Source organism: Chinchilla lanigera, unplaced genomic scaffold (assembly GCF_000276665.1).
Source record: "Chinchilla lanigera isolate Chin_1 unplaced genomic scaffold, ChiLan1.0 scaffold00107, whole genome shotgun sequence".
In the NCBI taxonomy this organism is placed as follows: Eukaryota; Metazoa; Chordata; class Mammalia; order Rodentia; family Chinchillidae; genus Chinchilla; species Chinchilla lanigera.
The window spans coordinates 3120218-3133239 of NW_004955508.1; the positions used below are offsets into that span (position 1 = coordinate 3120218).

General features: G+C 46.0%; 1 protein-coding gene across 1 annotated transcript in view; it reads left to right on the forward strand.

Annotated features, from left to right (window-relative positions):
- Positions 1-11833, forward strand: part of Pcolce2 (procollagen C-endopeptidase enhancer 2) — a gene marked incomplete at its 5' end in the record, with an annotated part of 73262 nt that extends 61429 nt beyond the window's left edge. The window contains 4 exon segments of the mRNA XM_013506286.1: positions 2526-2680; positions 8179-8262; positions 10280-10447; positions 11302-11833. Of these exon segments, the coding sequence (XP_013361740.1) occupies positions 2526-2680; positions 8179-8262; positions 10280-10447; positions 11302-11432 (538 nt within the window).
- Positions 11834-13022: the final 1189 nt, after the last annotated feature.

Genomic DNA, 13022 nt, shown 5'->3' on the forward strand with positions numbered 1-13022 from the left:
CCTCATACTCGTGTCTGGTTCCAATACAGTGTGAATGCCACTGAATTAAATTAAATTCATTGAATTCACACTGTACCTCAGCTGTGTGCTGAGGGTACCCTGAATGCAAGGATACATGTTTAAAATACAAGGAAAAGTAGTGGAATACCCCGGATGGAGTCCTTTGGCCCAGTCCTGCCATGTGATCAGCAGAAGGAGAGAGTTGAGTTCCATGCCCTGCAGAGATGGGGCCCCTCCAAGCACACATAGGTGGCAGTGAGGGGTGTAACATGCCCTCTGGCCCTCGAACCCCCATCCTGGATGGGATGAGCAGGGAGGCTAGTTAAAGGCTGGTGTCCTGGGCCAGGTAAAGCTGAGGACTTAGAGAAGGTGGTAGAGATGAAGGGAAGGATGTGGACCAAGAAAGATTTCTGTGGTAAGGTGAGTAGCATAGGTTGGTCGGCTGTGGTGACTGAAAGAGAGAGAGACTGGGATGATCGGCCAGAGACAGCTGCAGTAGCTGCTCTGAGCCACAGACACGGCATCTTGGTCTGTACCTGGATCCGCCAGGCAGAGTGGAGTGGGTGAGGGTGTACAGAGGGCTAGGGCTAGGGCTAGGGCTAGGGCTAGGGCTGGGGTTAGGGCTAGGGCTGGGGTTAGGGTTGGGGTTAGGGTTGGGGTTAGGGTTAGGGTTAGGGTTAGGGTTAGGGTGAGATTTCACTTCTTCATTCCTAGTAACTTGTCACATTAATATGCACAAGCCGCAGGTAGCCCTCAGTACCTTGTCGCACTGTGATTTTGCACATTTATACAAAGCTCATGGGCACCCTAACTTTCTGTTGCTAAAGCATTCTTCTTGAAAAAATTCAGTTTCTGATGTAAAATCTCCAAGAACAGTTCACAGAAAAGGCAGCAGATGGTCACTATAATTACAACATCTTATGTAGCATACTAACCTGATTGGGTCTTAGGATCTCCACTGCTGCTTATAATAAGTGCTTTTTGTAATTTTATTATTTCAACAATATTAGCAGGTTTTGTTCATTCATGAGAAGCATGTTCAGTGCATTATTTTTACTTTAACATAATAAAAGCAAGTTACAATATTTCTGTTAAAGGTTAAAAGTGTCAGGAGCATTATTTAAATGATCTCTGTTTATGGAGGGCATAAAACTTGCCATTATGTTTTTCCAGTCCTTTGACTCAGAGGTTTATTATTCAAAATAGAAGATGCCCTGCACTTTCGCTAATTGCTCGGTTCAAGTACAGCTCTCCCTACTCATGATGCCTGGTAAGAGGAGCAAAAAGTAAATAAAAGTGTTTCCCCAAGCCCAGCCTGGCAGCGCACACCTGTAATTCTAGTACTCTGGGAGGCTGAAGCAGGAAGATCACACTTACTGACTTCATGGGCACTGGTTCAAAATAATAATAATAAAGTCTGTAGATGTAGCTCAGTGGAACATCCTAGGTTCAGTACTCATTCCCCCAACCCCAAAAAGTTGCCTCATTATTTTTGTCCCTGATGCCTGAGAAGAGATTAGCCTGAGAAGATGCCTCAGAAAAGTTTAGTCATTACTTCAGTGTCTTATTTAATCTTTGTCTACTTCTGAATTCATTTTAAAATAGAATTGACCAAAGAGCATTTTCTACCTTTGTTTATGTAACAACAGCGAAATTTAAATAAAACTCCTATCTTGCATAATATAATTATTCCCCCTGGGTTTAAGGAGCCCTTGGGCTTCAGTTATCATCTTTACTAAATGCGTGACCAGCTGACCAGCAAGCTCCTGCAGTGAGACCTCTTCGCAGTAGTGTTCATGACCATCAACGCAGTAATCACTTCGCTTTTTTCCTAATAGCGTTTTCCCAATGGAGGGAGGTTATAAATAGAAATCTGTCTGTCTCAGACGTGCGTTAGAAGCCCATTGAAAATAAAATGGAAGTTGCTTTAAACCCTGCTTGGTGCTCTTTATCCCCTAGATAATCTCTCCAGCGGGCATTCACAGAGTGGGGATTTGTCTCTGCTTTATTCAGTGGCTTCTCCACAGGCAGCAGCTGGCTCCTCACGCAGGCTTGAAAGAAGTCACGCTATTCCCGAGTTTGACGAACCCCAAGATCTCGTACCAGCCGGAGCATGAGAGTTTACACTGCTTCCATTATCTGCCGCTGCCTCTGAAGTCAGTGGGTTCTGGGTTCAAAAGCTGAGCCCCACATTCTGGCTGCATCGTCTGGGGCAAATCGCTTGAATCCTCAAACCTCAGTTGCTTCATTCCATGAAAAGGGGATAAGGGGTCATGAAGGTGGAATTTGAGGAGTGGACCTAGCTGAGTGAGAATCTATAAACGTTAGCTCTCAGCATTAATATTTAGGAGATGAAGACTTTTTCCTTTTTAAGTGTTTGGCTTTTAGGTTTAAATAAATGACCAATCTATGGTCAAAAATTAATGGAAAGCCAGAAAAATATGTATTTTTCTAGAGAGATACCACTTACACTTTAAATGTATGTATGCATGTATATATTTTTTAAACATGTTTTTGTTTTTTAGGCCAATTGTATCCGAGAGAAATGAACTTCTTATTCAGTTTTTATCAGACCTAAGTTTAACAGCAGATGGATTTATTGGTCACTACAAATTCAGGCCAAAAAAGTTGCCTCCGACTACAGCAGCGCCCATTACCACCACAAACGCGGTCACTACAAGTAAGTTTTCCTGTTTGGAAGTTTGTGTAAAATTTAGGAGTATAAAAACAATTCTTGCTGGACCTGGTGGTGCACACCTATGTCCCAGTACTCTGGAGACTGAGGCAGGAGGATCGCCAGGAGTTTGAGGCCAGCCTGGGCTACCTGTTGAGTTTAAGACCAGCCTGAACTACGTAGCAGACCCTGTCTCAGAAAACAAAACAAAGGAATTATTTTGAAGTAGGAAAAAATTATGTAAGAGGAAGATATTTGAAACTAAAAATTATGTGAGAGAATAATGACCCCATTAAGAAAAAGATAGGGTGTATCAATGCATATGAACTAGGGGCTGGGGATTTAGCTCAGCGGCAAAGCACCTGCCTGGCAAGCACAAGGTCGTGAGTTCGGTTCCCGGTACTGGAGAAAAACAAAAACAAAACAAAACAAAAAAAATGCATATGAACTAGTAGCTTTAACATCTCATTTAAGAAAATATGACCACTTAAGAATTATTAGGAAGCCTAATACTGTATAAACATGATCATTGTAAACCTAGCTTTCCTTTACTGATACTTATTAAATTGTGGTTCGCTTTTTTATTGAAAAAAATTTCAACCCGTGATAATTGTACATATTTATGGAGTTCGGTGTGATACTTTGATAGGTGTGTACCGTGTGCAGTGCCCAGGTTAACGCTGTCTGGGAACCGGCAGGCAGGTCCAGAAGCTCCGGTCTTTCTGAGCCTCCATAAGTGCGCCACCTTGTGGTCTAGACAGGCACTGCTTCGTGTTACAGCCCTACTTGGGCTCATCTCGGTTGAGACCGAAGCTGGTATTCTTTCCCGTGAATTTCCTCCATGGTACCGGTGGTTTCCTGACATCTATCTCCATCCTAAACTTTCGTGTTTTTTGTTTTTTGTTTTTTGTTTTTTTTTTGAGATAATCTCACTCTAATTCAGGCTGGCCTTGAATTCACTATGTAGCGCAGGCAGGCCTTGAACTCAGCCTCCGGAGTACGGGAATTCCAAGCATGCGCCACCTACACCTTGGTGGCATCCTGAACTTTCTCTGAAATTGCAAACATGGATTTGTAATTATCTCCTGCTGTTTTGTGACTGCTAAACATTTCAATTTAAAAGGTATCAAATTCAACTTATCACACCGTTATCTCCCTCAAACCTGTTTCTCTACTTGTTTTCCCAAGCGTGTCCTCAGCATCAGCGGTCACACTCCTAGCATCAGCCTTGCCGTCCTCCCTCTTACCTGCCCCCAGCTCGGTCACCACATACGCAGAGACAGCAGGCCACAGTGCTCTGCCGTTAAATCCATTGCCTACTTTGTGCTGTCCATTGATTTATAGCAGCTGCTCTCTATGGCTGCCATAAAGTGAAATATAGCCCGTGATGCAAGAACTACATTTTTAGTTGCAGTTTATTTTAATTGAAAAACCTCATGTGGCCAGCGCCTGCCATACTGGACAGGCCAGGCCCCCAAGCCCCTGCCGTAGTACACACTGCCCTTCGCTCTGCCTGTCCTTGTGGCCTTTCCAGGCTTCCTCTTCGGGCCCTGCCCCCTCCGTATGCTCTGAGTGTTTTGGTTGTTACACAAGTGTAGGGGAAATTGTTGATTTTGAAGCAAAATTTGTGACTAGATTCATACTTCACAAAAATCACACTGGCCACGGTGAGGTGAGTGGATTATAGGGTTCTCTTGAGGAACGGGTTCTCTGGTTCTGTGGGTCAACTATACTGTGACACAAATACCGAGCTAGTCCAGACATGAGTGGGAGATGGTGACGGGCTTTGGTGGTTAACGGGACTGGGAAGACCAGGCTCCCCAGGCTCTCCAGGCTCCCCAGGCTCCCCAGGCTCCCCAGGTTCCCCAGGCTTCAACGGGACTCCCGGGAAACCAGGAGTGTTTCCCGGTCCCTGAATTGCACAGTGGGGTGGAGTATTGTTCACTGAAGCAGGGAGTCGGGCTTGAGGGGAAATTCACTCTGTGACCCTGTTGCGTTTGAGGTGTCTGTGAGATGTTCAAATAGAGGTGTCATCTAGACAAATGGGTCTGCAGCCCAGGGAGACGGATTTAAGCAAGAGCTTTGAATTTCAGAGCCTTGGGAATGAGGCAAAGATGTTCACTCTCAGCCTTTTATTCAATACAGTTGTTGAAATTTTAGTTGGCGCACACCCATGTTTGTTGCAGCACAGTTATGAATAGCCAGGGTATGGGACCAGACTAGAGGCCCAGCAGATGAGTGCATGAAGAAGATGCGGTGTACCCACAGTAGAGTATTATGTAGCCCACTGAACACAGAACGAATGTCTTTCCTTTGCAAGAAAATGGTGGATCTGGAGATCATCATGTTGAGTGAAATAAGCTAGACTGAGAAAGACCAATGCTGTATCCGAATATCGCATGGTCTCCCTCACACATGGAATCTAAAAAAAAAAAAAAAAAAAAGGGAAGTAGACAGGAGACTGTCATTAGTCAAGAGGAAGAGAGTAAGGAGGGGTAAGGACGGTAGTGGAGGGGAACGACAGGAGCAAAATGCATACAGGAAAGCTCCCTCAGAATGCAACCAGGTGGGAATAGCCAGGTACCAGGGAGGGGGAAAGAAGATGACTGCCCTGTGCTATATGCATGTGTAAGTCTGTTGGAATGAAACACGTTAATGAAAAAATAAACTTAGGCGCCGTTAACGTAGAGGTAGTTGAAGGCATCGGTGGGAGAAGATGGTCTAGGGAGAAGTCGCAGGAGGAGAGGAGCAGGCTTGAACCTTTAGGGGCAGCGGCTTTCTACAGAGGAGTCGACAGAACAGGAGAGGCTGGGGAGGAGCAAGGAAAACCAGATGTGCTGCATGGAAGACAATGCTTTTAAGAGGGGAGTGGCCGGCACTCTAATCCCAGCATTCTGGGAGGCTGAGGCAGGAGGATCATAAATCTGAGCCCAACCTGGGCAACTTAGCAACTTAGCCAGACCCTGTTTCAAAATAAAAAGGAAGAAGGAGAAGAAAGGAATGATGAGTGAATTCACATGCGGATGAGCCTTCAGACAGGGAGAAAACTGAACCTTTCCATTTGACGTTGTGAGTGGAGGCTTTGTGAGCCGTGTCAGGCAGGCAGAGACCACAGCAGGCTGAGGAGCAAGTTGAACAAGGTGAGGAGACTGAGATAGTGAGTTCCAGCAACTCCCACCACAGTCCTGGCCAAAGGGAGGGAAGAGACCTTGGCAGCTGACCGTGTTCGTGTTGGTGGGAGAGAGCCACAAAGAAGGGGATCGCAAGGGCAGGTCGATGCAGTAGACGAGGAGAAAGGTGTGGGGGGCGGGGGCTGGCTCCAGAGGACTTGCAAAGGGGCTACAGACCGGAGAGGGCCACCACCTCTGTCAGAGAGGAGAGGAAGGGAGGACATGGATAAAGACGACCTGGAGGTTCGGCGTGGATGTGAGGACATTTTCTGTTCTCTGTGGAAAGGAGGCAAGGTCACCCGCTGAGCGCAGTAAGGGAGGAGGCAGGACTATGGGAACAGATTTGAAAGGCAATGGCAGCTCCTCCTGCAGGAGCCCCGGGGACTGAAGGCCAGAGGGGAATGGGAGCTGAGGATACTGACTGTCAAGAAGATGAGGTAACAGAGTGTGGAAACCACATGCAATCACTAATCCAATAAAAGCCAGCCAGGGTTAATGGCTGGGGAAAGGAGAAAGGTCAGTGTGCTGAACCTCCAGAGGCTGCTGGGAAAGCAGTGGTGCTATTATTAAATAAATAAGCTCAAAGGGGCGGAGGCCGTGCTGGGTACTAAGATGTCTGAGCTTCAGAGACGCAGTGAACAACTTCAGCACAAGGACGGATGAGCCTGGCCAGGAGTGTCCAAGCTGAAGCAGAGGGAAGGCCCTGCTGAGATGAAGCCCTGGGACTGAGAATCCATCTGTGAGGAGGGTGGCCCCACTGGGACTGTCGCAGGATGCATGGACAGGGGCCCGAGGAACCAGGGCTGAGGGTGTGAATGCAGGGCAGAGGCAGCTGACAGGAGAGGAGGCGAATAAGGTGCCACAGCACTGACCTCAAAGCCAGAGAACAGACAGCAGCAGAGGGCAAATGCAGCAGTATGGGAGTCCAGGCCTCCGCAGGAGCAGGAGCAGGGAGAGCAGGAGCAGGGGGAGCAGGAGCAGGAGGAGCAGGAGGAGCAGGAGCAACAGGAGCAGGAGCAGGAGGAACAGGAGGAGGAGGAGCAGGGGCAGGAGGAGCAGGGGCAGGAGGAGCAGGAGCAGGAGGAGCAGGAGGAGCAGAAGGAGCAGGAGGAACGGGCGGAGCAGGAGCAGGAGGAGCAGGAGGAGCACAGAAGGAGGAGGAGGACCAGGAGAAGGAGCAGTAGGAAGAGGAGCAGGAGCAGAGGGAGCAGGTGCAGGAACAGAGGAAGCAGGTGCAGGAACAGGGGGAGCAGGAGCAGGGGGAGCAGGAGCAGGTCCTCCGTGGGCCACGCAAAAGGACGCTCTTTCATTGGTGTTGCTCTCAGTCAGGGTCCAAATTAAAAACAAGTAAATAGTACATTTGTGGGGGGTCTGCAGAAACACTAGAAGAGCATGTTGTGATTGCAGGCAGTTGTTCTGTTTCATTCCTTCTAGCATATCACCACACGTAGGCCTAAATAAGTGGCAAATATTTCTAAAACATTCATAAGATGATAATGGGGATTGTGTATCTTCATGGTAACCTAACCTTTCTCAGCCTTGGCACTATTTACATTTGGGGCCAGATAATTATTTGTTGTTCTGCTTGCTGCACAGTGGTTAGCAGTACCCCTAGTATCTGTTCACACCATGTCTTTAGCTCCTCCCCTACTTATGACAGGCAGGATGTTTAAAGATATTGTCATATGTCAGCTAGAGGGCAAAATTGCTTCTCCTTGAGAGCCATTGTGTTTATTTATTTCCTTTTATCTCTCAGTTTATCTACATCTCAGTTCTTAAAACCCTTCAGCCAGTGCCAGGCTCAAAGTAAATATTTAGTGAGTGCTCGCATCTAATTACAGATATAACTTTACATGTGAGAAGCGTTTCGGAAACCCTATGCTCCTCACATTTAGGCAGTTGTGTATTTTAAATGCACCAAGAAAGCTCCTGCCAGCCTCAGGGGACACCATAGGAGTCCTCTGAAAAGTGAAGAATTGACATATATTTTATGGTTCAGATTTGTTGTCCTGGGTTTTACTAAGCAGACCACACAAAGCAAACCATCCATTTTTAGTTAGTGTTTCATATAAAAGAAAAAGATAACAGCTAAATTTGGATTATCTTTGATCTCAGGTTTAAAATTCAGTAGAGGGCATTGAGTTACCCTGAGGAAATTAGAGCAGTAGTTGGCAGCATGAAGAGTTTCTTCTGTATAGTTTATAATTATTTCATTGCAGTGACTAATTTGTGGCTCGGGGAAATAAATGGTAATCTTAAATGGATAAATTCAGATGCAGACACCAATTATACTTGGATTCCTTTTCCTGACTGTTGTGTCTTCTTTGAATTAAGGTTTGAAACCAACAGTGGCCCTGTGTCAGCAGAAGTGTAGACGGACGGGAACTCTGGAGAGCAATTATTGTTCAAACAACTTTGGTAAGAAATAAAACCGGGCTTTTCTCTTTAATCAGAAACTCAAGACTGCCTGCTTGGTCTCAAAGGAATTCCCACGAATTTAACAGTGAAGGGTCAGTAACGCTGTTCATTTACCCCAGAAAACAGACACTAGGTTGTGTTGTGCTATTCCAACTATTAGATTTCATAGGCGAGAAAAACAAGTATTCAGAAAATTTGATTTTTTCCACATCACTTCAATAATTTGATTCTAGATCCATGATACTGCTACTCAGTAGCCTGTTAACTATTCCTGAAAATACCCACTTCCTTTGTTCCTCACCTATTTTTCATGTTCCAAGTGCATTTTCACACATCTGTAATTCAACTGAAGTACATTAGAAACATAGCCAAGCTTACGTTCAGAAGCTGGCCTCTCTCAAGAAATTCAAGTATTTCCTCTTTGGGGTTTTTCCAGAGTATTAAATTAAAACCTGGAAATCTGAAGTCCGTTTTTGGAAGCTCTTAGAAATTGGAACCTGAGGAGATTGTACTTCATGAAATTAAAAAGATTTCACTCTGTGAAAACTACTTAAGAGCAAAAGATACTCAATTTGGTTATGTTGGTTATTTTTTAAAGCAGCTTAAAATTAACATTGAAGTAGAAGTCTTCTCAGCAAAAGAATGTTGCTATAGCAGTTTACCCAAAACAAAAGGCCTCCCCAGAGAGGTCTTCTTTGCTTTTGGGGGCCTTAAAGTGGTAACTTTGGCAGCCCAGTAGGGTATCTTGGCGTGAAAATGCAGATACACTGAGGAGTCTGGGGCCCTCGCTTTTACTGCACTTTGCATGCTGAAATCAACATGTCTGGCATGAAAGTGAAAGCACATAGTGCCAGATGTCATTGCTACCATGTCCAGGTGAGCCTGCTGTAGCAGGTGGTGCAGGAAATCGCCCACCTGTGCCTTTGTGGGCCTCCTGACTTCACCTGGCTATAGACTGACCTTCTGCCGTGAACACTCATCGCCATGAATCAGAGTGAGACACAGTAAGAACTGAGATTTCAGGAGCTCGGACACTGCCTAAGCCGTGCGTGCGCACTTTGTCTGCAAGGGGTCGTCTTAGGCCAGTCCAGAACTTGACCTCTCCCGTTACTTGTGATTCATTTCTGTGGCACCGTGGCCAGGTGCCATCACCCGTGGCCCAGAGGCTTCTACCCAGAGTCGGTAACACTTCCTGGGGCAGTTTTTGGTTGTCTCAATAACTGACGGGCTATGCTGATTTTTTTTTCTTGACAAGGACACAGCTGGTAAAAAAGTCACTCAGTGCAAGCCCCACTCTGCAAGAATTGTGCCCTCAACCTCCTAAAATGCCAGCAGCATGCCGGGGCCCTTCAAGAAAGACGGCATTTTTCCGTGTGGCTCAGAAGGCTGTTTTCTTTGTCACGTGGGAAGAAAAAAGTTATATGAGGGAAATCAACTGAATTTTGCTAGTTTTTTTTTAAGCACAAGAAAATATTTTGAGGATTACTTCGGGTCTATACTTTGAAATGAGACAAACAGGGTAGAAGAGAAAGGTGATACAGAAAAGCGAGACAGAGAGTTTCTGATTACTAGAGAGAGATGTGCCTCCTGCCTCCGAGGGAACAAACGCTCGAGAGGACGGTGGAGTGGCGTGGGGACCAGACACGGGACAGACGCTCAGCCGCACAGACACAGACACCCCTGCGATTCAGACCCCTCCTGTGGTGTTGCCTCTAAAGCTTCAAAGTCTTGAGTGCTCTCATGAGCTTATTCTGTATGTGACCCGTATGTTGCAAAGGACAAGCAGGGAGACAGGATTTTAGGTTTCTGTCCGAGTTACCAGCAACACCCAGGGTAATAGTACAACTGCTTGAGCCTTTTTTCCAACCTAAATTTTGGGAATCAACTTCGAGGGCTCCGTGAGGGCTTTTTCTCTCACATTAAAATGTTTCATTTCTGAAAACTAGAAGATAAAGCTCTTTTCTGTTCTGCTCGCCTTCGCTTCACTGTCGGGTCATCCCTGCGTGTTCCCCTGCAGTGTTAGTCGGCGCTGTTATCACGACCGCCATTCGGGGTGAGAGTTTGCAGGCCACGATCTCAATCATCAACATCTACAAAGAGGGGAACCTGGCAATCCAGCAGGCCGGCAAGAACATGAGTGCCAAGGTTACCGTGGTCTGCAGGCAGTGCCCTCTCCTCAGACGAGGTAAGGAGAAAAGCTTTCCCTTCCGGGGGAGCGCAGAGGCAGGGACAGGAAGGAGAGAGGATCTCTGAGGAAGTCAGGGATCTTTCCAGGCCACGGCTGGTATAGGGAAGTGACACCAGGACTAAGATAACCCCCATGTGTGGTAGGAAAGGGAGCCTTTGAGCTAGGCAGAACTATGCTATATCCTAGTTCTTACACCTTGTGCAAAAAGAGGTGGTGGAAGCCAGGTGTGGGGGTGCACATCTGTCATCCCAGTACTCTGGGAGGCTGAGGCAGGAAGATCAAAAGTTTGAGCCTAACCTGGTCAATTTAGTGACTTACAAAGATCCTGTCTAAAATAAATAAGAAATTTTTACAAGTTGGGGATATAGCTCAGCACAAAGGCCCTGGGTTCAATCTCCAGTGCCAAAAACAAAAACAAAAAAAGCTAGAAATGATGAATGAGCCCCAGAGCACATAGTCAAACCAATAGGGAACAGACACTGAGAAAGCAGTTCAAGGAAGATTCTAGATTATTGCACTTCAGTTGCCAATACTGTGTTCAGAGGAAAGCATTCGGCAAGCAGAGGAAAGGCAGCTCTGAACCTGGATGAGAAAGTGACACCTGGGCTAGAAGCGAAGATTCGAGAACCATCTGCAGAGAGGGGTGGGACGGAGTTAGCAGAACGAGAGCAGGTTGCTAGTTGAGTCCAACCTTTTTCTCAAGAGTGCTAATCCTTGTGATTTATCCTAGGTAGAATAAGTGTGTGATTATATCATTTATAGAAAAAAAAATTGATTTGGAGGTGAGTTGTAGTCTAAGTTGTTGCTGAGAACACGCACACAGAAAAAAGCTTTGTATTTTCTTTCCCTAGGTCTAAATTACATCATTATGGGCCAAGTGGGAGAAGACGGGCAAGGGAAGCTCATGCCAAGTAGCTTTGTCATGATGTTCAAGACCAAGAACCAGAAGCTGCTGAATGCTTTAAAAAACAAGCAGTGTTAACAGTGAGCTGTGTCTGTATAAGCCGCCTTCTGTTGTTGCCTTTGAAAGATCTGTCTTCCCTAAGTAGACAAAAAAACCCGCACGCCTTAACAGGGAGCGTTCCGAAGGGCCGGAATGCTTCTCTCTTCACACCATGTAGGTCTGTGATGTCGCTGATGCAAGTTCTGAGCCCGCACAGAGAGCAGACAGCTGAAAACCTGCCGACAGCTTGAGCGCAGTTTCTTTGTACATCTCTGTAAAAGGATATCTTAGAATTGTGTGAAGACATAAAAAAGAGATTTTATAAGTGCAATATTTATAGTGATATTTGTTTTACCTTGAAGCATTTGCTCTGAGGTGTTATATTCTTCTCTTGCATTTTTAAGTCAGAGCTTAATAAAATATATTTAAATGATCACATAGCAGCCGTGAAGCTTGTTCTTATGGAGAATGGGACACTGTAAAAAAAAGTATCTTTTAACAATAAGAAGTAGGGGTGCACACCTGTAATCCCAGCACTCAGGAGGCTGAGACAGGAGGATCACTGCAAGTTTGAGGGCTACATAGTGAGTTCAAGGCCAGCCTGAACTACAGTATATAGCAAGACCTGTCTCAAAAAATTAAAAACAAAAAGAATATTGTTTCCATATAAGGTTGTCTTTGTATCAATTTATAATTTGTTAAGAATTAGCATTCTAAAGCTTTTAGGGGCTGGGTAGATCTAATAATGTCATTAGACTAATTTTCGTCTGCAGAAGTGGAGAATGTCAGAGGTAGAATGCTGTCCTTTGGACATCTAGTCCAAACTTTATTTTGTAATTGAAATGGAAGCTTTGATACTTCAGCAACTTGCCCAGAACACATCTCCCCAGAGACACAGTTATCTAAGAGTCCTCATCCCAGACCCAGCACCTTCACTGCCGCAGAATAAGCCCTCCCCGCCCCAGCTGAAAGCCCTGCGGTGTGGACTGGCGGTATTCAGCACTAAGTGCTGGTACGTAGGCTCACATTCGCTAGCCTAAGTAGTAACAGCTTAGAAGTGAGCCCGTCGGCCCTTCATTCTTCATACCTCGTGACTGAGTGCAGGCTCTATCAGCTAGGATGCATTCTCATGTTGCTTTTGAAAAATCTTTTTTCAGTCAGTAGTGGAAGAACTATGAAAGGACCCCATGTTAGCCGTCCCTGTGACGAAATACTGGGCATCAATCACCTTGAAGGGAAGATTGATTCTGGTTTATGGTTTCAGAGATTTAGTCCATGGTCAGCTGGCTCCGTTGCTTGTAGTCCTGTGGCAAGGCAGAGACATCGTGGAGGAGTGAGGTGGAGGAAGACTGCTCACTACATGGCAGTCAGAAAGCAAAGGGACCGACAAGGAAAGTGCCAGAAGGAAGGGGGCCTAAGGGCACAGCCTGATGGCCCACCCCCTTCAGCCAGGCCTTACCTCCTCAGTCTTCATCTTTTCCAGCAACGCCATCAAGTTGTGGATCCACCAATGGATGAATCCACTGAAGAAGTCAGGTCCCTTGTGATCCAGTCACCTCTTTAAGACCCACTTCTGAGCCTTGCTGCACTAGGGACCAAGCTGTCAGTACACAAGTCTTAGGGAGACAC